This window comes from Oryctolagus cuniculus, chromosome 15 (assembly GCF_051225735.1).
Source record: "Oryctolagus cuniculus isolate XC-2025 breed Fujian yellow rabbit chromosome 15, ASM5122573v1, whole genome shotgun sequence".
Classification (NCBI taxonomy): Eukaryota; Metazoa; Chordata; class Mammalia; order Lagomorpha; family Leporidae; genus Oryctolagus; species Oryctolagus cuniculus.
The window spans coordinates 44,216,097-44,241,141 of NC_142881.1; the positions used below are offsets into that span (position 1 = coordinate 44,216,097).

The 25,045-nt window shown below is 36.8% G+C and overlaps 1 protein-coding gene across 3 annotated transcripts in view; it reads left to right on the forward strand.

The window, feature by feature from the left end:
* The window catches only part of PRKG1 (protein kinase cGMP-dependent 1), a 1,368,024-nt gene that overhangs the window by 498,679 nt on the left and 844,300 nt on the right, over positions 1-25,045 (forward strand). For all 3 annotated transcript variants that reach the window (NM_001082042.2, XM_008269904.5, XM_070056974.2), the window contains 1 exon segment: positions 13,648-13,761. In NM_001082042.2, the coding sequence (NP_001075511.1) occupies positions 13,648-13,761 (114 nt within the window).

Consider the following 25,045-nt stretch of genomic DNA (forward strand, 5'->3'; position numbering starts at 1 on the left):
TGATTAAATATATTCCAATAAGAAGTATTTGCATTATCAATTACATACTTATAAAAAATAATTTGGTGTTCTTTGTCATAGAGAGAAGTTGTAAGGGATGAATGGTAATTTTGGAAGGAAAATAAGGTTACAAATAGGGATAGGTTCTGAAATGGCTCTCCTCAAGGGAGTAGAATGAAGGTTATTGGATATAGGTTGAGAGCCAAAGTATTGTTGATACTTAAACATTCTCATAAAGGGTAGTATGATGCTATAACAGTCTAATCTTATAATTTATAATTAAGCAATTTCTATGTGCCTGTGCTAAATCCCTGTTTTTATAAAGGATTTATTAATTTGAAAGTCAGACTTATACATAGAGAGGAGGAGAGGCAGAGGGAGAGAGGGGGAAAGAAGGAGGGAGGGAGGGAGGTCTTCCACCTGCTGGTTCACTCCCTAAATAGTCGCAATGGCTGGAGCTGTGCTGATCTGAAGTCAGGAGCCAGGAGCTTCTTCCAAGTCTCCCACATTAGTGCAGGGGCCCAAGGACTTGGGCCATCTTCTACTACTTTCCCAGGCCATAGCAGAGAGCTGGATCGAAAGTGAAGCAGTCAGGACTCGAACCAGCACCCATATGGGATACTGGTGTTGGAGGCCAGGGCTTTACCCACTGTGCCACAGTGCTGGTCCCTAAATCTCCATTTTTAAACAGTTTTATTGAGCTATAAATCACATGCCATACAGTTTACCTATTTATAGTATTCAGTGCTTTTCAGTATATATACAAAATAGTGATGACTTACCACTGGCAAATTTTGAACATGTTCATTGCTCTCAAAAAATTCTTGTACCCCTTTGCCATCATACCCCAATGTTTCCATTCCTCCCAGCACGAGGCAGCCCTATCACTTCCGATCTCTATGCTATGAATTCGGCTGTTCTGTTCATTTTGTTTGGGTGGAATTATTTGTGAAGCTCCCCTTTATGCATTACCTCATTTTACGCTTTTCCTCGAGAGCCCACAGGGGGGGTGCCCATCAGTTTTTTTTAATCACCCCAGTTTCTCTTATTAAAATATTATCCTTATTTTTCCTTGGTCTCTCCTCAATGGTATCAGAGAACAAAGCTCTCATCATTTTCTATGTGAGTAGTAACTTTAAATCCATTTATACGACTGCTTTAGAGAAAATAAGTTCAAGGCATTCTTTATCATCTTTTTATGGATGTCTAGTGTATTCTGTGGGGTACCTGGTTATTTATTTGCTTTTTTTCTGTGCTTCACTTTTAAAATATGAAAGTAGATAGTGCTTTTTGTACACTCTGGAGAATCCTAATCTCGTATAATATGAAAAAAAAGTACATTTCATCAAGTGGCAATGTTTTAAACTGTCAGGTAAAACTTCTCATGGTAGGAATGTACCAATGGGTGATACAGCACAGGTGTGCTTTCAAAAAGTCAATTGGGAGGTTGACACTTTCCATCATTAGTTTTCCTTCGTCTGCACTACGTAGGTAATATGATTGAAAGGCAATCCTAAGACTATCACACAGCATGGTCACAGGAGTGGTCATTTTAACAAAGTGTCCAATTTATCTTCTATTTATTAACTTCCTACTGTTTATAGACACTGCAGGAATGAAGAGAGTGTCCCTCTCAATTAATATAATAATATTTACAGATAGCTTTATCGCACACCAAGCTCCTTCACATACAGTTCACATGCTAATCCTGTGAAGTGAAGAGTTAATTCTCCATTACACTGGTGCAGAAACTGAGTAGCAAAAGGGTTGGTGTGTCTAACAGCAGTGAGGACCAGAAAACTTCTGATATCGAAACACTTCCCTTTTGTCCCTCATAAGAATCACCACAAAGGGGACGGCACTATGGCGCAGTGGGTTAAAGCCCCAGCCTGCAGTGCCAGCATCCCATATGGGCGCTGGTTCATGTCCCGGCTGCTCCACTTCTGGTCCAGCTCTCTGCTATGGCCTGGGAAAGCAGCAGAGGATGGCCTAAATCCTTGGGCCCCTGCACCCATGTTGGAGACCTGGAGGAGGCTCCTGGCTCCTGTCGTCAGATCAGCTCAGCTCTGGCTATTGTGGTCACCTGGGGAGTGAACCAGCAGAATGGAAGATCTCTCTATCTCTCTGTAACTCTGTCTTTCAAATAAATAAAATAATTCTTAAATAAGAAGCCAAAAAAGGTGTCAATTCATCTTGGGAAAGGAGCCATATCTGTTTAAAGGAGTACCCCTTTGTTGGCAGTATCCATTTTTTTTGTAGCCTGAAACTTTAGGGAAAATTGAGTTAAGTACCTTTTTGACAACCTGCGAAACAGCTGGTGCCTTTTCCCAAGATACTTGAAAGTTCCTGAGTCCTAAGGTTTTCCTAATTACATACTTTACAGATTACCCCACATCTCCTTCTCTCCAACTTGCCGTTGCTACCCTTCAAATCTTAGCCCCTTTGTTCGTCAGCATATTCAAGCAATGGATATTTTCTCTGTTTTTTCTCCCCTCATACACTTCACACAAGAAATTATTGTGAAGCAAACTGCACATCATTTGGAGAGAGGGGTAGGACATCCATTCTCGCAGCAAAGCAATAGAATATTGTATATTAGACATTCATATGCTTTAAAATCTCTAGCATCTCCCATGTAAGATTTTGCTGCAGAGGCCAGAGTTGTGGCACAGTTGGTTAAACTGCTGCTTGTGACGCCCACATCCTATGTTGAGTGCCTGTTCAAGTCTTGGCTATGTTACTTCTAATCCAGCTCTCTGCCAGTGTGCCTGGAAAGCCAGCAGATGATGGCTCATTTACTTGAGTTCCTGTCACTCATGTAGGAGACTCAGAAGGAGTTCCTAACTCCTATCTTTAGCCTGGCCCAGCCTTGATTGTTGCAGCCAGTTAAAGAGTGAACCACTGAGTAAAGCATCCCTCTTTCTGCCTCTCACTCTCTTTTGCTTTGTTTTTCAAATAAATAATACATAAATCTTAAAAAAAAATTCTTTCCCACTGGCTTCTTTCTCTACAAGCTCTAGATTTTCATCCTCTCCTTTTTTTCCTTTACTACATCTGCTCATGTTCCATTCTGCTATTTCCTAGTCACGGTTTTATAAACCGTGACCCAAGGATTTTTCTTTATTTCCTTAACATTTTGGGGCCAACATTTGGCTTAGCGAGTAAAGCCATTGCCTATGATGCCATATGTGCACTGGTTCCTGTCCCAGCTGCTCTTCTTACAATCCAGGTCCCTGCTAATGTCCTAGGAAAAGCAGCAGGGGATGGCCCAAGTGTTTGGACCCCTGCCACTCATATGGGAAACCTGAATGAAGCTTCTAGCTCTTGGCCATCTAGGAAACTAACCAACAGATGAAGATCTGTTTGTCTCTCCTTCTATCTCCGTAACTCTTTCAAAATAAATCTTAAAACAACAACAAAAAACAACCCTCTTAAGGTATTTTTCAAAAAGAAAAGAAGAAAGAAAATTTTCCTCTCTAGTAACTACTCCTGGGGCCGGCTTGTGGTGCAGCAGATTAAGCTGCTGCCTGCGACATCAGCATCCCATATGGGTGCTGGTTCAAGTTCCAGTTGCTCCACTTCCAATCCAGCTCCCTGCTAATGCTTCTGGGAGAGCAGCAGAAGATGGCCCAAGTGCTTAGGCCCCTGCACCCATGTGGGAATCCCAGATGAAGCTCCTGGCTCCTGATTTCAGTCTTGCCCAACCCTGGCTGTTGCAGCCATTTGGAGACTGAACCAGCAGCTGGAAGATTCTCTCTCTCTCTCTCTCTCTCTCTCTCTCTCTCTCCCTTCCCTCCCTCCCTCCCTCCTTCCCTCCCTCCCTCCTTCTAGCCTCAGAGTGCCAAATATATTATCTAGTTCATTTTTCATAACCCTGTAAGATACGGTTATCTCAAATATGTAATGAGTTAATGGAGGCATGGATCATTAAATAACTTACCTAAGAGCCAGTAACCAGACACTGATGAGCCAGGATCTGAAATTATAAAGTGTGCTTGGAAAAAGAATGATATTCTCTTTTTTTGAGTTATTTTTTATTTGGAAGGCAGAATTACAGAGAGAGAGAGAGAGAGAGAGAGAGCAAGTGAGCATATCTACCATCTGCCCATTCATTCCCCAAATGGCCACAATGAACAAGGGTGGGACAAACCAAAGCCAGGAGCCTGGAGCTTCATCCATGTCTCTCAGGTGGGATGCAGGGGCCCAAGGCCTGGGGAAAGCAGCACAAGATGACCCAAGTACATTATAACTGAGCTGAATAGGAAATGGAGCAATTAGGACTCAAACTGACACCCATATGGAATGCTGGTGACTCAACATGTTCAACCCGCATATGTGATACTCATGGCACCCAAATGGCATGCCACTATTGCAGACAGCAGCTCAACACAGTAAGCCACAATGCCAGCCCTGAGAATGGCATTTAATAGCAATAGGATATTCTTATAAGTCTTACCTAAAATGTCTGTGTTTCTGTTTAAAGAGACATACACTGGAGGAATTATTCAGAAAGGTAGTTTCATGCATGGCTTAGCTTTATTGAGTTCAGTGGCCACCTAGTTTACTTAACTATTACAACCTGGTGTTACCTTTCATTTAGCTGGCAATTTACATTAAAGGATGTTAAAGTGAAAATAGGGTGTAAGGTAGGTTACACTTTTATGTTGAAATGTAGAGCATTGTGCACATGAATGGATATAGTTTATATCCGATTTCTCTGCTCTGACATCATTGGCATTTTGAACTGCACAATTCTTTGTCATGGGAGTGGAGTCCTGTGCGTAGAATGTTCAGCAACATCCCCAATGTCTACCCATTAGATGTCAGGAAATCTCCCAAGTTGTGATAACCAAAAATGTCTCCAGATATTGTCAGATGTACCCTGAGGGGCAGTTACCTTCAGTAGAGACCCATTGTGTTACATCATAAATACTCCCATGCTTAATATTAAAACAAAATAAAAACAATCACATGATACCTGTCCACAAGTCTGACAGTGGGAACTGCAGAAATAGCCATTCATTGTTTAGGCTAATAGAAGGTATCTGTTATTAAAAAGCAGGAATGTATTGTACATAGCTGGAATTAAGCTTAGTTCACTTGACTTAATTAAGACAATTATTATCTGTTAAACTGATATATTCAAGGAGTGATTGGTCTGATTTCTTTTTCTTTCTATGTGTGCATGTCTCTTGTATTAATTATCTAATTTTTCTTACTAGCAGAAATTGAAATCGGTATTTAAACACTTACCTAATGCCTTCTGTATACTCTAAAGAACTAGAAGTTCAAAACATGTATAGAAAGATTATGAATTGTGATGCCAGAGAAGCACATTGTGAAATCCTGGCATCCTGTTCATTGTCAGATAAATGTTTGACTCATATACAGTAGGCTTGGGATACTCTCTTTTCCTTACACATCTCCAGGGCCTGAAGTGCTACAATGTAGGTTGCTCATTCCAAAATCTCATTCTGATGATTCTCTATATCCAAATACCAAAATTACTTAACTTTCAGTCTGTTTATTTGTAGTATTTTGTGGCAATATCTACAAACGCCCTAGGACTTCAAAATTAGGAATTCAACAAAACAAAGTGAAGTTCAGATATTTAATGTACATGTTGACTATCTCTTTCTGTTCCCATTCCCTCCCTCCATCTTTGCATAAATGAGAGCTCTAGTTCTGGATAGATCATTTATATTTTTGATTGTCTCATTGCCAAGGAAATCCCCCAAGTTGTGACAAAGGTAACTGTGATTATTTTATATACTATGTATATTGTAAACAAATATGTCAAATATGTTTATTGCAGTTATGACCAGAAGGAAGATCCAATTTTCCTAATTGAAGGGGGAGAAACTAAGGTCTTCATTCATGCAGCTTTAATCTTAATGAGCTTCTTATACCTCAGCTTCTGTTCATTCCCTTTAGATAGCTAGAACATTTATTCTCCCTGTAAGAATTATCGCTATGATGATATCAAAGGAAAATGAATTCATTGAGTGGATAGCTTGGTCTTAACTAGAATATTATAGAACTTGATGACCGTGGAAACTATGGATACATAAATTGATTAGGAAAAATAACCCTTCCTTACTTGTAGTGTAATCAGAAACTAATGACAAGATAAATAGACACATAGAAGTAGAAAAACTAACATTGAAAGGAAAGCATGGTACTAAAATAGCAAAGTTCATCATAGACAAATATTTAGTGACCAAAGAATGATTCTTCAGACAACAAGATTAATCCTGTGAAGAGCTAACACATCATCTATAGGGCACAAGTCCATATCCAGAAAAACTATCCATTCAGAGTTGCAAGCAGTCTTAAACAACTGATAGACACTAACACAATGCCATTCTTTAACTCAAGAGTAAACCTGAACCTCAGAGATGCCCTTCTTTTCCTTGTTATACCGACTTAAGGAAGACATAAAGAAGTGACTGACAGAAAGTACAAGTTTAAGGGTGATATCTATATGTATAATCTATCCCCGGGAATTGGATGGCTTTTCTCTCTGGTAACCCTTAGAGCAGCCCTTGTCAATTTCTACTTTCCTTCTCAAGTGACAGCACCCCCAATCTAAAGTGACATTGCAAGGCAGGTCTGATTTGACAGTATCCCTTATCCACTAAGAAAGCAGATCCACAGGTAAATTTCATGTCTCAGAGGCATATGCATTCATGCTGGAGACAGCACAACTTAGCCACCAGAACACTGAAAGGTCCTGTTGAATCCAGCAACCACAGAAACCCTTTTGAGAGAATACTTAAGGCACAAACTCTAGTCTCTAACCTACAACATAGTAAAAGTGTCAGCAAACAGATTAGAGGAAAAAGAAGGGAGGTCTTGTCTAGATGGGACCTTTGATATAACACCTGTCTCCCTTTAAGAGTCTGAAAAGTGTCCATCCAAGACTGTTGGGATGAACATAGGGTTCATAGTTACGTTATTGCCAGCCATTCTGTTTCTGACTCCCTGTAATCTCTGAACTGATCATTAATGTAAGTTCTTTTGGCACAAAGGCAGAGGTTAACGAAAAACCCATAAAGATAGACAAAGTCAGGAAATTGTGGGTTTCCATGTACACTCGTTTTTTTTTTTATTTATAGAGCCTACTGAATCAGAAACACACGTTTTAGAATGAATACTTTGACACTTAGCATCTTCCAGAGATGGTACATGTATAGTGATGCCAAAAACCAGAAGGGAGATTGATGGCTGCTCAAAGTGACAAGATTTGAGACTTATGACTCAGCCCATTCCATATCGTAAATGGGCATATGGTACCTGAAGTAGAATTAAAAATGCATTCAAATTACTGTGACGCATCTTTCAATTATTCATGGCCTGGCAGGAGTGATAAAAGAGACAAATGAAACTATAAATAGCTTTTTAAACCTCACTTTAGCCAACTGTTTCAACATCTTTCATGCAAACAACTTTAGCAATTTAGCAAAAATCCAAATTAAAGTGATTTGAATCTTTCTTTACATTTCTTTCCAATAGAGATAGTGGCAAGTGGGCAGAATGAAAATTATGCCAATATAATATTACTTTAAAAAAATAAGAAAGGAAGCAGAAGTAGAATATTTAGATTAACAACATTTTGGAGAATTAGTTTCCCATATAATAGTTCTAATGGCCCCTGGCAACTGTTAAGCTTAGTCAGGGAAAATAATAGAAAAAGTCTAGAACTTTGCTAAGATGTTCTAAAAATTACTTTTTGCTACTCTTTTTAAAAAAATCTTTGATTTGAAATCTAACACATTTGAGAAAGAAATTAATTGAAAATGGTCATGAATAAATGCTAATGAATCTCTTCTATTTCTTTAAAGAAATAGAAATCACATTAATCAATGATAACCTGAAATAATTCATTAAAATGCATTCCTAAGCTTACCTAGCAAATTATAACTATATAAAAACCTGCGAGCTTAATTTTTCTTATGTTTGCATAATAAGCCTCTGGCTAAAGCATGCTATAGATAGAGTTAATCTGACATTTCCCTTGTTTATTTTATCATGTATCCCTCTCATTCCCTCAAGGTCTACTTACTTTCTATGCATGTAGAATAAGTTAAAACCAATCCCAGGAGTTGTGAAAGCAACCCCCCCATGTAGGGTAACACTGGAGGAGTGGCTTCCTGAAGGCCCTAATGCTGTAAAGGAGGTTGATCAGTGGGATTCAGAGTCACTGGCTGTGTGCAGTAGCCTTTTGACTAAGTCTTCCTTTTTCTCTTGTTTTCTGAAGAAATGTATGTTTTTTCTTGTGGAACATAAAAAAGAATTGACAAGCAGAAAAGCAGAAAGAAAGAGGGGAGGAGACAGAAAAAGACAGATGTGCAGCCTTGAAGCATATTAACCAATTTCACATCAATAGCTCTTGTTATTGGACTCTTAGAAAATTTGGATATTTCCAGATGTCAATGAAAGAACTCTGATTAATGCCATGTGTATACCTAACTTTATTTTTAGCAACCAGTCTGTGCCACCTCCCTAATTACTCTCTATCCACACAGTAGGCATAAGGAAATAGAAGTGATCAAAATATGACTTAGGATAGCGAGGTACACCACTGTGTTTCTGCTTATCATTTAGGACATTCAATTCATTAAACAATGCAGTGTTTTTGGAGTCTTTGTCATTTATTTTATGATAGTGGATCCTTTACTTGGCTACTGTGAATATATTGAACCTCTGGTGTTTACCTTAACCTTAAAACAGTATTTCATATCTAAATTGCTGTTTCTCAACCACAGCCTAAGTATTTAAAAGTTAGCTATTCTAATTAGTATGGTAATTTTTGTCACTAGCATTAATTATTCATACATGAGAGGATACATTTATATATAAACTTATGCCCACCTTTTCAACAAAAGTAAGTTCATGAGAAAATTGGGCAAATATAAAATAAGATCAGGAAAATAAGTTATAAAATAAGGCACAAGTAAGTTTGGACTCAAATTTTAAACCCCAGAGTTTGATCCTGCTCTAGCTGTGATTCTTGTAGGGGTCATATGAGAACAAGAAACATAATGAGTTACAAGATTAATTGTTCATAAGTTGAAATATGTGTTACATAAGCATGGACTTTTAGAGATGGAAAGGGTAACAGAATTGAGTATGTTGGTCATGGTGCTGGAGGGATATCTGAATTTTGTAAATGAGTTCTGATGTGGTGAGTCCAAAGATTTCCTTTAAGAAAACCACTGAGCTAAAACAATAGTCCTGATGTTCCTCTTTTTCCTCTGAAAACTGTCAAAACCAAAGAGAAAGAATCAGACTTATGGAAAATCATTTATTTATGGAAGTTCTCTAGGCATTATTCATTTTGCTCTTAGGTCTATTAATATAATTGATGTTATAAGATTTAGATCAAGAGGATTCTAAAGTACAGTAGAAAGTTATTAGATTATTTTTGGGAGCTGCCACCACAAGACTGTAGTAGGCAAGGCAACATGACCTCAGTTGTTGGCTGGACACCGGGGACTGGAGAAGAGTACAAAAACATTGTGCTATGCCAAGTAGATCAACGTGATTTCTTGAGCTTCATTTTTGTTCTTTGTGTATGATACTGATTTGAACTCAGAAGTTTTCTCCTCAACCTCCTGTTTAGAGAAAACATCTGAAAGCTAACTCTTCCACAATTTAAAAAAAAAAAAAATCTATTCTGCATGGAGACCTCAGTTCATTTCTATAATAGTATATACAATGTTATGCTTCAATATAATATAATAAATTAGATCTTTAAATGATAGGAAATACATATAATAAAAAGTATAATAATAAAAGTAAGCATTTAGTGAGCATTTGTTGTGTGTCCGACACCGCTAAACGGTTTATCAACTTGATTTAATTTAATTTTAACAACCGGGCCGGCGCCGCGGCTCACTAGGCTAATCCTCCGCCTAGCGGCACACCGGGTTCTAGTCCCGGTTGGGGCGCCGGATTCTGTCCCGGTTGCCCCTCTTCCAGGCCAGCTCTCTGCTGTGGCCAGGGAGTGCAGTGGAGGATGGCCCAGGTGCTTGGGCCCTGCACCCCATGGGAGACCAGGAAAAGCACCTGGCACCTGGCTCCTGCCATCGGATCAGCGCGGTGTGCCGGCCACAGCGCGCCGGCCGCGGCGGCCATTGGAGGGTGAACCAACGGCAAAGGAAGATCTTTCTCTCTGTCTCTCTCTCTCACTGTCCACTCTGCCTGTCAAAAAAAAAAAATAATAATAATTTTAACAACCACAAAATGACATTGGTGTTTTTATGTTATCCATTTTACCAACAAAGAAAGTGAGTCATAAATAAGTTAAGCAACTTGCCCATGGTCATATAACTAGTAAGGAACAGATAAAAGAGATCAAGAACTCAATTCCTGGTCTGACTTCAGATGATTAATTTCTATGTTATAACTTGGGCTGTCTCCCATTTTTGAGTGGCAGATAAAATTTCTAGGGGAATTGACTTCCTGCTGAAAATTTTATGGGAAACACATGAAATATAAAGAAAAACAGATTTACTAGACTGGTTTTGATGTGCCTATTAAGAGGAAGAGTTTCTTTCTAGAAGTCAAGAAGTAGATCATGAGAAACAGGAATATTTGATTGGCTCTACTTGTGTAAGTAACTTTCCCCAAACATTTTGTGTTCTTGAATTTATTCATTGCTGAATAGCTTCTGTACTCAATGAGGGGTTCCATATACATAGTTCAACCAAAATGATTACACACTTTGTGGAGTTATATTCTCATTGCTGATGAATTTTTCTCTTTTGGTAATGTTTAAATGGAATAATTTTCAGGGTAAAACTGTTCTCTGATAGATCATTCAGCACTAATGCATAGATTAAATTTTAATTTTTTAATATTTAATATTTTATCTCAATAAATGTTTGAAAACAAATAGCACCTCAGAACTGTGGTTTTTACAAAAATTGCTTAAATAAATCTAGATTGAATTAAAAAGAGGAAGAGTACAAGAGTACAGGTATACTGGGTTGAGCTGCTGCATGGGACAACTACATCATGTACTGGAGTTCTGGGATTGAATCACACCTCTACTTCCGATCCAGCTTACTGCTAATATGTTTGGGAGGCCATAGATGATGGCCCAAGTACTTGGGTCTCTGTCACCAAGATGGATTTCATGGTTCCTGGTTTTGTCTTGGCTCAGCCCTACCTTTGCAGGTGTTTGGGGACTGAATCAATGGATGGAAAATGTGTGTGTGTGTCATTCTGCCTTTGAAATAAATAAAACTTTAAAGATATGTGTGTTTGTGTATGTATATTTATACATACATTCATATACATATATATGTGGGTTGACATTGTGACACATCAGGTTAGGTTGCTGTTTGCAAAATGGCACCCCATATCAGAGTGCTGGTACAAGTCCTGGCTATGTTGCTTCTGATCCTGCTTTCTGCTAATGCATCTGTGAAAGCAGTAGAAGATAGCCCATGTATTTGGGTTCCTGGCTTCTAGCTGCAGCCTGACACAGACCTGGCTGGTGCAGACATGCAGGGAGTCAATCTGCAGATGGGAAGATTTTGTGTGTGTGTGTGTGTGTGTGTATGTGTAAAAAGAGGAAAAGTGAGTTTAATAGTCGTCTTTCCATTGGATTGTTGTTTTTAGCTCTTACCTATATTATTGCTAAATCATGGTCTTTTTCACATTGTACTTATTGATCTCTTTGTTTAGTGGAGCATTAAGCCCTTGATTGTAATTTTAAATAAAAATATATTATCTCAAAGACTAAAAATGGTGCCAGTGCTATGGCACAGCAGGTTAACACCCTGGCCTGAAGCGTCAGCATCCCATGTAGATGTCAGTTTGAGCCTTGGCTGCTCTACTTCTGATCCTTCTCAAGCTATTCTAAACAGTTGAAAGGGAGACAATCCTCTCAAATTTATCCTGTAAAGCCAGCAGCACCTTAATTCCTAAACCTAAAAAATGATATAACAGAGAAAGAGAGCTACAGACCAATTTCCCTGGTGAACATAGATGCAAAAATCCTCAACAAAATATTAGCCAATTAAATCCAACAACACATCAGAAAGATCATTCACCTGAACCATGTGGGATTTATCCCTGAACAGGAATGGTTCAATATTCACAAATTTATCAATGTGACACATCACATTAACACTGAAGAATAAAAACCATATGGTTATCTCAATAGTTGCAGACAAAGTATTTGATAAAATGCAGTACCCTTTCATTATGAAAACTCTAAGCAAATTGGATATAGAAGGAACATTTGTCAACACAATCAAGGCAGTTGATGACAAGCCCGTGTCCAGCATCCTATTTAATGGAGAGGAGTTGGAAGCATTCCCTCTGAGATCCAAAAGCAGACAAAGATGCCCAGTCTCAACACTGCTATTCAATATAGTCCTGAAAGTTTCAGCCAGAGCCAATAGGTAAAAGAAATCAAATGGATAAAAATTGGGAAGGAGGGAGTCAAACTATCCGTGTTTACAGATGACATGATTTTGTATATAGGGGTTCCTAAATACTTCCCTAAGAGACTATTGGAACTCATAGAGTTTGATAGAGTGGCAGGATATAGAATCAACTCGAAAAAAATCAACAGCCTTTGTATACATAGAAAATGCCATGGCTGAGAAAGAATCTATAAGATCAATCCCACTTACAATAGCTGCAAAAAAATTTAAATACCTTGGAATAAATTTAACCAAGGATTTCAATGATCTCTATGATGAGAATTACAAAACTTCAAAGAAAGTAATAGAAGAAGATACAAAAAAGTGGAAAAGTCTTCCATGTTCATGGATTAGAAGGATCAATATCATCAAAATGTCCATACTACTGGAAGCAATTTACAGAATTTAATATGCAATATTAAAAATTAAAATGCAATATTAATCAAAATACCAAGGACATTCATCTCAAATGTAGAAAAAATGAAGTTGAAATTCATATGGAAACACGTGAGACCCCTAATAGCTAAAGCAATCTTATACAACAAAAACAAAGCCCGAGGCATCACAATACCAGATTTCAAGACATACTACAGGTAGTTATAATCAAAACAGCTTGGTACTGGTACAAAAATGATGGATAGACCAATGGAACAGAATAGAAATGCCAGAAATCAATCCATACATTTACAACCAAGTTATATTTGACAAAGGAGGTAAAATCAATCGCTGGAGCAAGGACAGTTTCTTCAACAAATTGTGCTGCAATTAAATAATGGCCAAGGGTCAAAGTAACTTCATAATAGCTACTTACTCAAAGGGAATTACCAAATGTGGACTTTGCTGTGGGAAATATATCCACTTACGCTAGTTTTCTCTCAGATTCAAAATGATGTTAAAATTAGAATTACTACAGTTTACTAATATCACATTTAGAATAACGTTTACATTTTTGGCTCCATCGTTCCTGGTATTTTTTTCTTTGAGTCTCATCTTAAATCTTCTAATACGTGATGAATTTCAGAAAATGTATGTATTTCTTATATATTTTGTTGGAATTCTTTCATAGCATCCGAATGACAAATTTGGTGAATGCTTTCTGTTTTAAAACATGGGGCTGGCATTTCCATCTCATATCAGAAATGCAAAAAATGAAATAGACCAAGAGAAAGAATTAAGATAAAATATATTCCCTTTTGCTTTTTAGATGGGAAAGTTGAAGTTACAAAAGAAGGGGTGAAGCTGTGCACCATGGGTCCAGGAAAAGTGTTTGGGGAGTTGGCCATTCTCTATAACTGCACCCGGACAGCAACCGTCAAGAGTAAGACTGTTTTCATATTTTTCAAATAATTTCAATGTCTTTTTCTCGTAGACAAAGAGATGATGGTTAAATGTTGATTTAATTTTTGTCTTTTTATTAATCCATATTCTTTGCTTTAGTGTTGCGATACAGTTGATATATTTGTTTTCCTACCAATGGTTGAGTATGAACAATCTAGCAAAAATTTATTGCAGATTTATGAAAGTCATATTTTTAATCAAGAATTTTCATAAGTAGGATTTAAAATAATAAAAATTTCATCAAAAGGAAGTAAGTAGGAGCAGGGCCTTTTCTTATTCTGCCTTTGAAACCTCAGGTTGATATATGTGAAACTTTTTCATGCCTATCTTGGATGAAGTTCTTCACACAAATCCTATTTGTTTATTCAGTAATTTAGAAAAAGTAAGAGAAGAAATTGTCCTTCTTCTCACTCAAACATCATTGAATATGATATTTTTTCAAATTCTAAAACTGCGACAGTATATTTTTGTCTTCAGCTGCTCATCAAGCTGTATATTATAGCATTTTTCTTTTCTACTGATTGAGCTTATTTTAAATCGGGCAATAAAGCAGCTTGTTTCTCTAATTTTACATGTATGTGTTTATATGATTTTTCTAGCAACTTTTGTTGCTTGGTAGAAGCAGCTGCAATAGTTAGGGGGAGATTTAAAAAACAAAAAAACAAAAAAACCAAAACTCTCCTTCCTGAGAATATAATGAATGTGTAACAAACAGCTGAATTCAAAAGCCGACAGTGGAAGGTCCATCACAACTCTAACCAGAAATGTGTTTGAAAACTGTTTTAGACACATTACCCTGTGGATCATTTCAGTTACACATTACCCTGATTAGGTTTTAGTGTTGTTAAAAGCACTATTGGCAAAATAACAATTAAATTGTTAATATCAATTCATTTTATCTGCATATCACTGATTTGTGCATTGGTTGGTTGTTGTTGTTGTTCCTGTTCCTGTATAAGCATATAGTATGTGACTGACAATTGAAACTTGGATAGTATAGAAATAGAGAATGCATGGCCAGCCAGAGTCCCAGAAATCATCTTACTTGTCTTGTTTGTGAATTGCCTTTATAATAATGGAAATCACAGTGGTATCAGTTGTACTGCGAGTTCTTTTAGGATGGGTCCTTCTTGGCATTTGGTTTTTGGCCTCCAAAAGAACAGGGTTCTTTGATTTATAGACGCTGTTATGATTTTATTTCTTGGGATCATTTAATTACATGACTCAAAGAATAATGAGGTCCAGTGAACTGTTACAGAATCTGCCACAACTTTAACTCACTTAGGAAGTGCCTTAACTGGAAAAAAGAGTAGGCATGGCTCCATTAAGTGAGACAAATTTTACTGTCATGCTTCATTTTCATGAGAAATATATTCCACTTAGGGTAAAAAAAAAGTCAAAATTACATATTTTAATTAAAACAGGCTTTCTAAGAATTATGAATTTTTTTTTAAGTTTCAAAATACTAAAGTTTTAAAACATTTCAGCCTTCTATACTTCATTGAATCCTATTGAAGCTACAGAATTTCCAAAGGTCAACAGCTGATAACGTAATTCCTAATCTGAGGAAATACTGAGTTCTTATTAAAGACATATTTTAAATAGATGGAATAGCCTGTTTAAATTACTTAAATAACAGATTTTTCATAAGATGATTAATTCAAAAAGATCAATTTTCTTTTTTGCTTTCTATAAAATGGTGTTCATTTGCTGTAACTTCTATGGAACTCATGTTTGAGAAATTTAAATAGACATTGTACATTTGATTCAGGAAAAGGAAACTGGCTGTTGAATGCAAATTATAATCCTAAATATTTTGGGGTCAGAATATCTGTCATCCAAGAAACTATGGTGAGACATGTTTGTCTTAGAGAAGGATCAAGTGTTTATCTGTGTGTGTGTGTGTGTTTTCTCACCATGGCTGCTTGAAATACGGAGGTCCTTTTGAGCAAAGAGCCTAGGGTTTATAGTGTGCAAACATAGTGTATTAATCAGTACAGAGATTTTGAGCATGATTAAGGAGTCGTATTTGCAAACAACTGTTTCTTTTGAATATTGGATAAAAACTGTAAGGTATAAAGAATGATTGTCTATGATTTACAACTTCGGTGTCCAGTTTCCTCTCCTATCCATGGAGATTGTACTTGGGACTATTAGCTGTAAGTACCATTTTTTCTTTCTTTATGATTGAATCTTTGGGCTGAGTTCTTTATAATCCTTATTAGATACCCTTGTGAATGCTACTTTTTCAAATGACTGCAGAATGTAACTCCAATGCTATCTTATTCATTACATGTGATGTTAAAAATGCCTTAAAACTCTGTTGGCTTTATAGGTTCAATAATTTCTCAGTGTTCCATATTGGTTAAATTTGTTTGTTATTTCATAACAATGATGAATAGATTGAATAATTTCTCAATATTCCAGATTGGTTAAATTTGTTTGTTATTTCTTAACAGTTAGGATCATTTGGTGTGTTTTTCAAATGGATTCACCCAGCAGAGAGTAGTAGTATAAACTTCTGGAGAATACACATCCTATATAGTTGCTTTTCTCTCCATGTCTTTTTCTGTCTTACTTGCCAGGGCTCTTTATTCTCTTTCCTCCAACTTTACCTCTTCTTTCATGTTTGAGAATGCCAGTGATCCTTTATCCTTTAGATGAGCCTGAGAAGTATCTAGCATTTTAATGTATTTTTAATTTCACAGTAGTAACTAAATCCTTGTTGGCATCTAAGACTTCTTCTCATTCAAGAAAGCACTCTCTGAAATTTTGTAAGAACATGAATGAATACATTTCAGTGGCATCCCCTGATAATGCATGTCATCATAGCATTAGTGGATTTCTTTTAAAACTTAGAATATAAAAAGATAGTTTTCTTATTAAAATTTCAGATTGACATATGCTAAAAAATGATTATAAACTTGTTCATAGTAATCCAACTGAAAGAAATATCATGGTAACATCAAGGAAGTTATTGGTTTTTCATCTGGGAGAAATTTGTAAAATATATAGAAGATCTGTTAGAATGAGGAAGAATAATTTTTGAAAATCCAAACTGTAATGATCTAGAATGAATAAATCTATGATATGATGCTGAAGAGCTATATACATCATATACATCATCTGTTCTTGTCTTAGAAAGCAATGAATTAATTCCCTCCTACAAGATAAGATATAAAAACATAAAATTAACATTATTTTGGGAGCAAAAATATAATTGATATCGTGAAGTTATTCATGGCTTCAATTGCTTCAAATTTTCTTGATGAGCTGTGACTAGAGATGGCCACACTCCAGGTGCCATGGTGAAAAAAGAAGAAACACTTCTCATAGTTGGTTTCCACAACCAAACAATTCATGTCTCCATTGTTGTTTCAATTCTTCACTTGCTGTCTAAATATTTTGGCATTGTGCGGAGAGAGGAGTTTTACCGTGCATTTTCGAACTGCACAAGGGGCAGATATTTCTCACATGTTTATTGGATACCCCTTGCTTACTCAGTTCCCGCACCTGGAAGCAGATCATTTTCATGTTTTCCTAAAGTGTCGCTCCTGTTGTGATTTCACTTTTACTGCTCTCACAGCTAAAGCAATATCAATTTACACTTACCCTGGGTCTCTTACCTCACCTCTATGCCCATGGCTCTTCAAAATAGCAAGGATGGGAGAGTTGAAATTACTGGAAACCTAAAAATAGAAAAAGAAAAGCATTTAGTTTGCAATGAGAGAGGGAGTCAGAGGCACACATTCTGTGTGGGGATTTTGAATGCTTTTATACTGTTGTTCTCTTTTCCCTTGACTTCCCACAACCAGTTCTCGTAACTACACAGGGATTTTTTTTAATGTGTTTGAATGCCCTTCGATCCATCTTTGGTTGTACATGAATTGGCTTATTTTTTTGCCTCAAGATACTGAATTAAAGCTTCATGCCTCTTTGGATTGTCATCTTATCATGCCAATGGTAGTGTTATTTCAATGGTCTCATACAAATACTGTCAGCTAAAAACCCAAGAAAAAAGGAGTACTTAAATACAAGGCTCTTCAAAAGTTTATGAAAATGCATGCTATAAAAATAAATACGTGGATTTCAAAAAAATTTCGCATCAAAAAGCTCATCTTTTAATCTCATTTTTCCAGAAGTTTTTTGAGCCCCCACTATCTCTGTGGTGGGTATGGTAGATATTTATGAAATTGCTTGGTCAGAATATCTGAGTGATTGTTTCTCCTTAGATTATTTACAACAGGTATTAAGGATTCCTCGATATTAAAATACTTTAGTACTAATATAACAAAGCCTAAACAGACTACAAAGAATCTTGGCAAATTGATGACTTTAATAGTATATGATAAAAATGTTTCTGCCTTAATTGAATACTATCAAGTTTCATCCTTAAACTTTACTGGGATATTAGTAAAACTTAAAAGTTAGATGATACATATATATTACCAAGAGACATAGAATTTTCAATAGCAAAGATTAAAGGTGTATATTTTCTATTTATTTTTCAAATAAATTTGAATCTACACAGTGAAATTCCTTGTACATTCCATTGCGGCTATGTTTCAAATATTGTATTACTCAACTTGAGTCAGAAAAATCTGTCAGAAAGCTAAAAAGATGAATGGGGAAAAATAAACTGAAATTTACTGCTATAACACCTCTGTGCACTCTAAATATGATACCTTCACCGAGCACCTATGCCGTATGCATCTTACATACAAAAACCCACAGTGCTTTTTATAAGTAAAAGACCAAAAGGCATCAGTGCCAGAGTTTATTGTTAATGAAAAGGAATTGAAGATGAAGTTCTTATAGTAGCTGCAAACCCTGAAAATTTCTTAAGATGAATAAATCAAGAAGTAAACAGTTTTTGAACTGGAAATATCATTTTAGGACTCTACCAAGCATTATAAATATGATAAAGGCATAGTCACATGTGAAAATGAAGCATCTTTGTATGCCAATACAAACAATTGCTATGTGTACAGTTATTACCTAGGATTTAATGAGCAGGAGTAACCACATACTGTCATCCTCCTTGTGCCACAGCAAAGAGGCAGAAGAAGTAACGGTACTAATGGGACATCTTGATTCTACATTTGAAAGGTAAATGAAAATATTAAAAAAGGATGAAAAGATGTCCATTGGACCTTATTGAGTTCCAATGCATGCTTTCTACCAAGAGTTCTGAAAGAAAGGACAAAAGACACAGAATCAGTTTAGGCCAATCATGACCACAGGCATGACCTTGGATGCAGAAGAGGTGGTTTGGTGACTTCCCGGGAATTTTCATCGTCTCAAGTGAGATCATTATCTCAAACATAGTGCCTTATGGCAGCATCTTGGAGAAGTAGCTATGTTTATTTATTGAGTTAGGTGATGTTCTTTTAGAAAAATTTTCATCACATTTTTCTATTAAAGGATACTGTGAAATTAGTAACATAAATCCAATTATGTAATCTCTGAGAAACTTGAATACAGGAATCAATTCACTAGACACCAATGATGCCACATAACAATAGAATGAACAAATAGATATACAGAAGCCATCCTTTTTCAATCTCATTTCTTTATTGTTTAAGTAGACTAAAACAGAATTTCAAAGCAGAGAATATCAGTGAAAAAATTATTCTTTTATAGACTTAGAAGCTTTTTCTGAAGGCTTGCTAACTGATAAATTTATGATTTTCATTTAACTATTTCCAAAAATGTTTGGTCCAATTTCCATATTTAACAGGCCTGGTAGACATCATAAATCAGCAGTACTTCTTGGGTAAAAGTCACTTCTCACAGTCAAAGGAAGGCAGTAAACTTAATTCCTTCTGAAGATTAGATAGATTACTTCCATTTTCTTTGTCAATCATTGAGTACCTTGCATTTTTCCTATTTCTAGAGAATATTTAGGCTTTAACTGATGGGCATTATTCTTTAAGGATCACAGGTAATTTCATAGTAAATCTAAATATAAGCTAAGCTGATTTTTAAAAATCTGTTTCCTTAATAGTATGAAGTACTAGTTTTCCAGTGAAGACCCACAACATATGAGGCTCCCAAACAATGTAAATCTTGGGTCAATTTTTAGTGTAGTGAATCTTCCTTCTTTTAATAATTTGCCAAGAGGTATGTTTAGTATTTATTTGATTGATTTGGAGGAAAAACACAGAAGGAACATAGATTGATATTATATTACCTGTAATTATATTACCTTATAGTAAACTTTCCTGCCCATGGGTTGTGATGAGCTCCTAATGAATGCTTCAACAGTCAAAACCAACAGTAAAAGCAGGTAACATTTGAGGTCTATGACTGATGTGCCAGGTTCATAGCTTTTGGGATGAGTGATGGTGTTACTCTCACTTTATTGCTCAAGCAACTAAGATCTAGAGTAGTTAAGTGACTGGTCCCATAGCTGGTTAGAGGGAGGCTACAAGTCTGATACTACTGTGCTGTGCTGCTACTGTGGTAAATTTCTAGATTTTTAATTGCATGGTTAGTTTTGCTTTTTAATATAAGTGTATTAATAAGACTGCTTCCGTTGGTCTTAGGATTCCACTTTCACAGTGTCACAACCTTTTAAAAGTTTTTGGATCTTAACACACAGACTCAAATTAAGTACATCTTTTACAACAGGATGATTCATGTGATACAGTGAGGAGAGGGTCGGATGCTTACAGCCTTCCAGACACAGAATGAATAATCAGAAGCATTCCCAGGACCTAGGTTTTGCAATGTCTGAAACATTTTGAGTTTTATGAGATAAGACTTTATGGTTCAACATTAGACATTGCTAAGCGGTTCTGTGTTTCTTTTGTAAAACCTAGTCAATGAATGTCATTCATGTAAGACTTATGAAAAATTTAAATAGCAATTCAAAAACAGTGAATGAAGAATAGGGAAGGAAATTTTTTGTAATATAACAAAATAAAAGTTGGATCATGATAAATGTTTTGGCCTTTGTGTTCCCCCTTCAATTTTGTTTGACTACTGAAGAAGTGTAATCTCAGCACTTGACTGGTGAATCAGAATCCTGCTCTTCTTACACAATATCTTTGCTGACTGGATAAATTTCTAAGCTTAGGATCCTTGGGAAATTGGTTCCAACACCCCTGCAGATTCCAAAATCTCTGAATGTTCAAGTCTCTTATATAACACTATGTAATATTTGCTTATAAACTATGCATGTGTCCTGTAGGCTTTAAATAATATCTGCATGACTTTTAATACCAAATACACTATAAATTCTATGTAAATAATTGTTGTACTGTATTTGGGGAACAATGATAGGAAAATGGTCTGTGTACAGATGTAATTTTTATTTTTTAAATTCAAGCTTGGTTGAATCTTGATACAGAACCTGAGAATATGGAGGGCTGACTGTACTTTCATTATGAAAATACTTTATAATTTATATCCAGTCATCCCATACATGATGCAATGTAACCCTGAAAATACCTCAGTCTAGTAAGTGAGAGAGGTTCTCCATGATTTACTGCATAAGAAAATGTGGGCAAAACTCATGGAGTCTCTGCAAGTTTAGGTAGTGGTGCTTGAAGCACTTGCTAGGTAAGTGTGTCTCCTGTTCTCTCTTGCCCTCACACAAGGTGTGTAGACTTCCGAATAAGCCACTGATACAACTACTACCACACATTACAGTGTGAACCCTTAAATAAGGGACATCAAATGTTTACTGCACTGTTTCTGGAAGTCTGGGTCCCTTGAAAAGCAGCAGCAGCATCACTAGGGCATTTGTTAGAAATGCAAAATCTCTGGCATCCCTGATAGGCAGAACCAGACATTTTGGTTGTGGGTCACAATAGTTTGTGTAAAGCAAGCCTTCCAGGTGATACACCGAAGGCAAGATGCCTAAGGCTTGCAGACCAATGGTCTACACCACACGGGTGTTTAATTGGTGTTACCCTACACATATGCAGACTCTCATATGCATCAAATGGTCTTTAGTGAAGAATTTAAAAGAAAACTGCAAGCATTCTAGTAAGTAGTTAGTGTTACTGTTGGCATCATTGTAGTTTTTCCCTTGTTGCTGTGGAGCCAAGGTATTTAATGAAAGTTGCATTTTTCTTTTAAAGACTGAGACACAGCATTAGTAAAAGAGTACCAGCATTGTGCAGACTATTAACATATTCTTTTGAAGAATAAATAAGAAGGAAAATTAAAAAGAAGAACACATTGGGGAAGGAGAAAAAATCAAAAACTCATGGGCTGCTGGTCATATTGTTAACAAGAATCATTTTTAGATTTATTGAATTTGATGGCTAGAGTAATGGTAGGAAAGAACAAAGAAAAAGTTTCATTTGATTTTTTGTTCTTTTTCATGGCTATGAGTGTGGTTGAATTAGATAAAAATACATATATATGGACATTTTTAAAATAACAACTTAGTTGATGAAGTCTCAGTTTGTAAAATGCTACTCACTAGTGGATTAAATCCAATACTGTGAGAACAGGTCTTTTGTATTTCCATAGGTGGGGGTTGACTTACTTCATAATCAGAGTTGAGGTAGTCTTGGATTTCTTTCTTAGCTTCTGCTCATTGGAAAGTGGAAAGACATCCATCTATCACAATCTTGGGTTTGAGGCCTGAATACTGAAGAATATGGACAAAGAGGTGAACCAGCTACTTTCTGCAGGGGCCCCCAAAGAATTCAGTTTTTACTGTGAATGTTAACAGTAAGTCCCAGAAAGCAAAAATTGACTGCTTACAGGTGGAGAGGAAGGGGTCAAGAAATGTTCTGGGGTAGCTAACTATTGTCCCCTAAAGTTACGCATTATAGAGTTACTGCTTGTTTTTCCCCAAAGAATAGTCAGCCTAATAAATACATACTTTATATCCTCATAATTCCTCCCACTTCCATTCGAGCATCTTTTTATTGACTTGGAATCATTGCTGTCTGTAATTTTGCGGGGTGGGGGAGACTAAGAGGGGGTGAAGCAGCATTGTTTGAATTGTCTTCCTAACTGAATCTGGTTTTTGTTGTTGTTGTATTTCCAAAGAAAAATCTCATAGAGTGCCACTCTATATGAAGTTTTTAAGATCAGACTTTTCTGGTTACAGAGCTGGGGAGCAGGCTCCAGGAGAACTGTCCAGAGGTGCAGTGTCCCTTACCTTTTATTCCTTTTCATGCCTCTCCCTGAACTAAGTACTTCCCTGCCATTTTGAGTTCAAGTCAGGTAATACAGCTTAAAAACCACTACTCTAGTTGAATCCAAGCTGACTTTGAGTATCTTCCAATAAGACTTGGTAATTCTTTGTTAGAGATGTAGTCTCTCTAGCCATCACAACAGTTCCCACACTAAAGGAACCCTTAACCTTACTGCACAGGTGAAACACTGAGTTTTAAAGAGCTCAACTAACTTTTGTAAGGTTGTGCACCTGTGTTTCTAAGCTATATCTCACTTCTTGACAGTCCTCAGTAAGACATTGAATTACATCATCTCAAATGTTGCTTCTGGCAGTTGATAGATGAAGATACAGTTTTAGATCTGTACTGTCATTCATCAAGGATTTCCTAGACTCAATTCATACCAAATTCTTGTGAGTCATTGCTAAACACCACAGAGAGCATCACCAAGGTGGAGGGTGGAAGATAGCCCTACAGAGGAGAAAGGACACAGAGGAAAATTACAAGGAATTTTTGGCCAACAAGAGACAGAGATCTAGAGGAATTTTGAAGGGGAGAGAATACATTTTGGACTGATGTGAATGTGTTTTGTGGAAGACAGAGAAATTGACCTGTGCCAAAATTAGAGTAGGATAGTTCAGAGTGTAGGATCTGGAAAGCTATTGCCTAGTTCTTGTCCTCAGTCACTTACTGGTTATATGCCTTTGAGAAAGTAATTTAATTTTCCTGAGCCTCAGTTCTCTTACTTTAAAAATGGTAAGGGCTTGACTGATGATGTGCAAGGATTAACTAAGTTTCTGTGGAGGCCTTCATGCATAAATGAGAGGGTAGTGCATTCAGTAAACATTTACTCTGCTGTGAACAGTTATTGTCACAGGTGATACAATAAAAGCAAGAAAGAATTCTGAAGGCATTTGGAACCTTCATTATTGGCAGAACCTGAGAAGTACTGTGGTGGAACCCAGTGCACAGTTTGAAACCCTTAAGTAGAGGCATGTAGGAAGAGGGGCAAGTCATGTTCCAGAAACCGAGGCCCTAGGAGATTCCAGATCCCAAAGTACCTCTCAGCACAGCCACGGGCTGGGGAAGTTAGTTTACATTTATACTGAGGTGAACTACTAAAGAAGCACAAACAGCAAAACCAAACTACAAGTAAGGACATAGGGAACAGCAATTAAATGACACAAGCTGGGCATTCCACTGCAGTACTTCTGCTGTGAGATTATGACTTTGATATGTGGAGGTAAATGTTCTTTGTGCTGTCTCATAGTCCTATTGTTATGGCTTCCCTCAAGGCATATTTCTGAGGACTTCCATGGAATATGCTTGAGTATTTTTTTGGTGTGTGTCCAAAGACCTGGGAAGGTGCCAAGTACCTCAAGGGCCTCAAACAAATTAAGAATTGATGGGTGGAGTGGGCGTTTGTTGCAGCAGTTAAGATGCCATTCTGTATATTTGCGATCCATATGTTAGGGCCTTTTTTCAAAACCCAGTTTGGCTTCCAATTTTAACTTCCTGCTAATGGGCAACCTTGGATACAGCTGGGGATGGGTGAAATCGTTAGGTCCTTGCCACCTACATGGGAGTCCTGATTGAATTTCAGGCTCCTGACTGCCCGGTCTAGGCCCAGCCCTTGCAAGCAGTTGGGGAATGAAATAGCAGATGGACAATCTAAGTCAATCTTTCTCTCTCTCACTCTATTTGAAAAGTGAAGAGAGAAAGAGACAAATAAATTAAAAAATAATTTTAAAAAGAATAAATGGCTATTGGGCATGCCATCAAAATGCAAATGACACATATAGATATTATGTCTAGTTACAGCCTTGAAATTCAAGATTTGTGTCCAATTTATCCCTTTAGGTTGCTCAGGGAAAACCTTAAAACTCCCATAATCACTACATTCTTTCTGAATAAGGATGCTGTTGATGGACATAATTGTCATAATGACAATACAAGTACTGGCCTCCAGTAGACTCAAGCTCCTTTTCTTCTGGCCCGATCTTTGTCCTTTCATTTATAGTTTGAATTTAGCAATTCCTAGTTCCTCCAAAAATACAGTGGCCTAAGTTCTGGTAATTGTGCATATTCATTGCCTTATATTATCATGTAATGCTTTGAAGC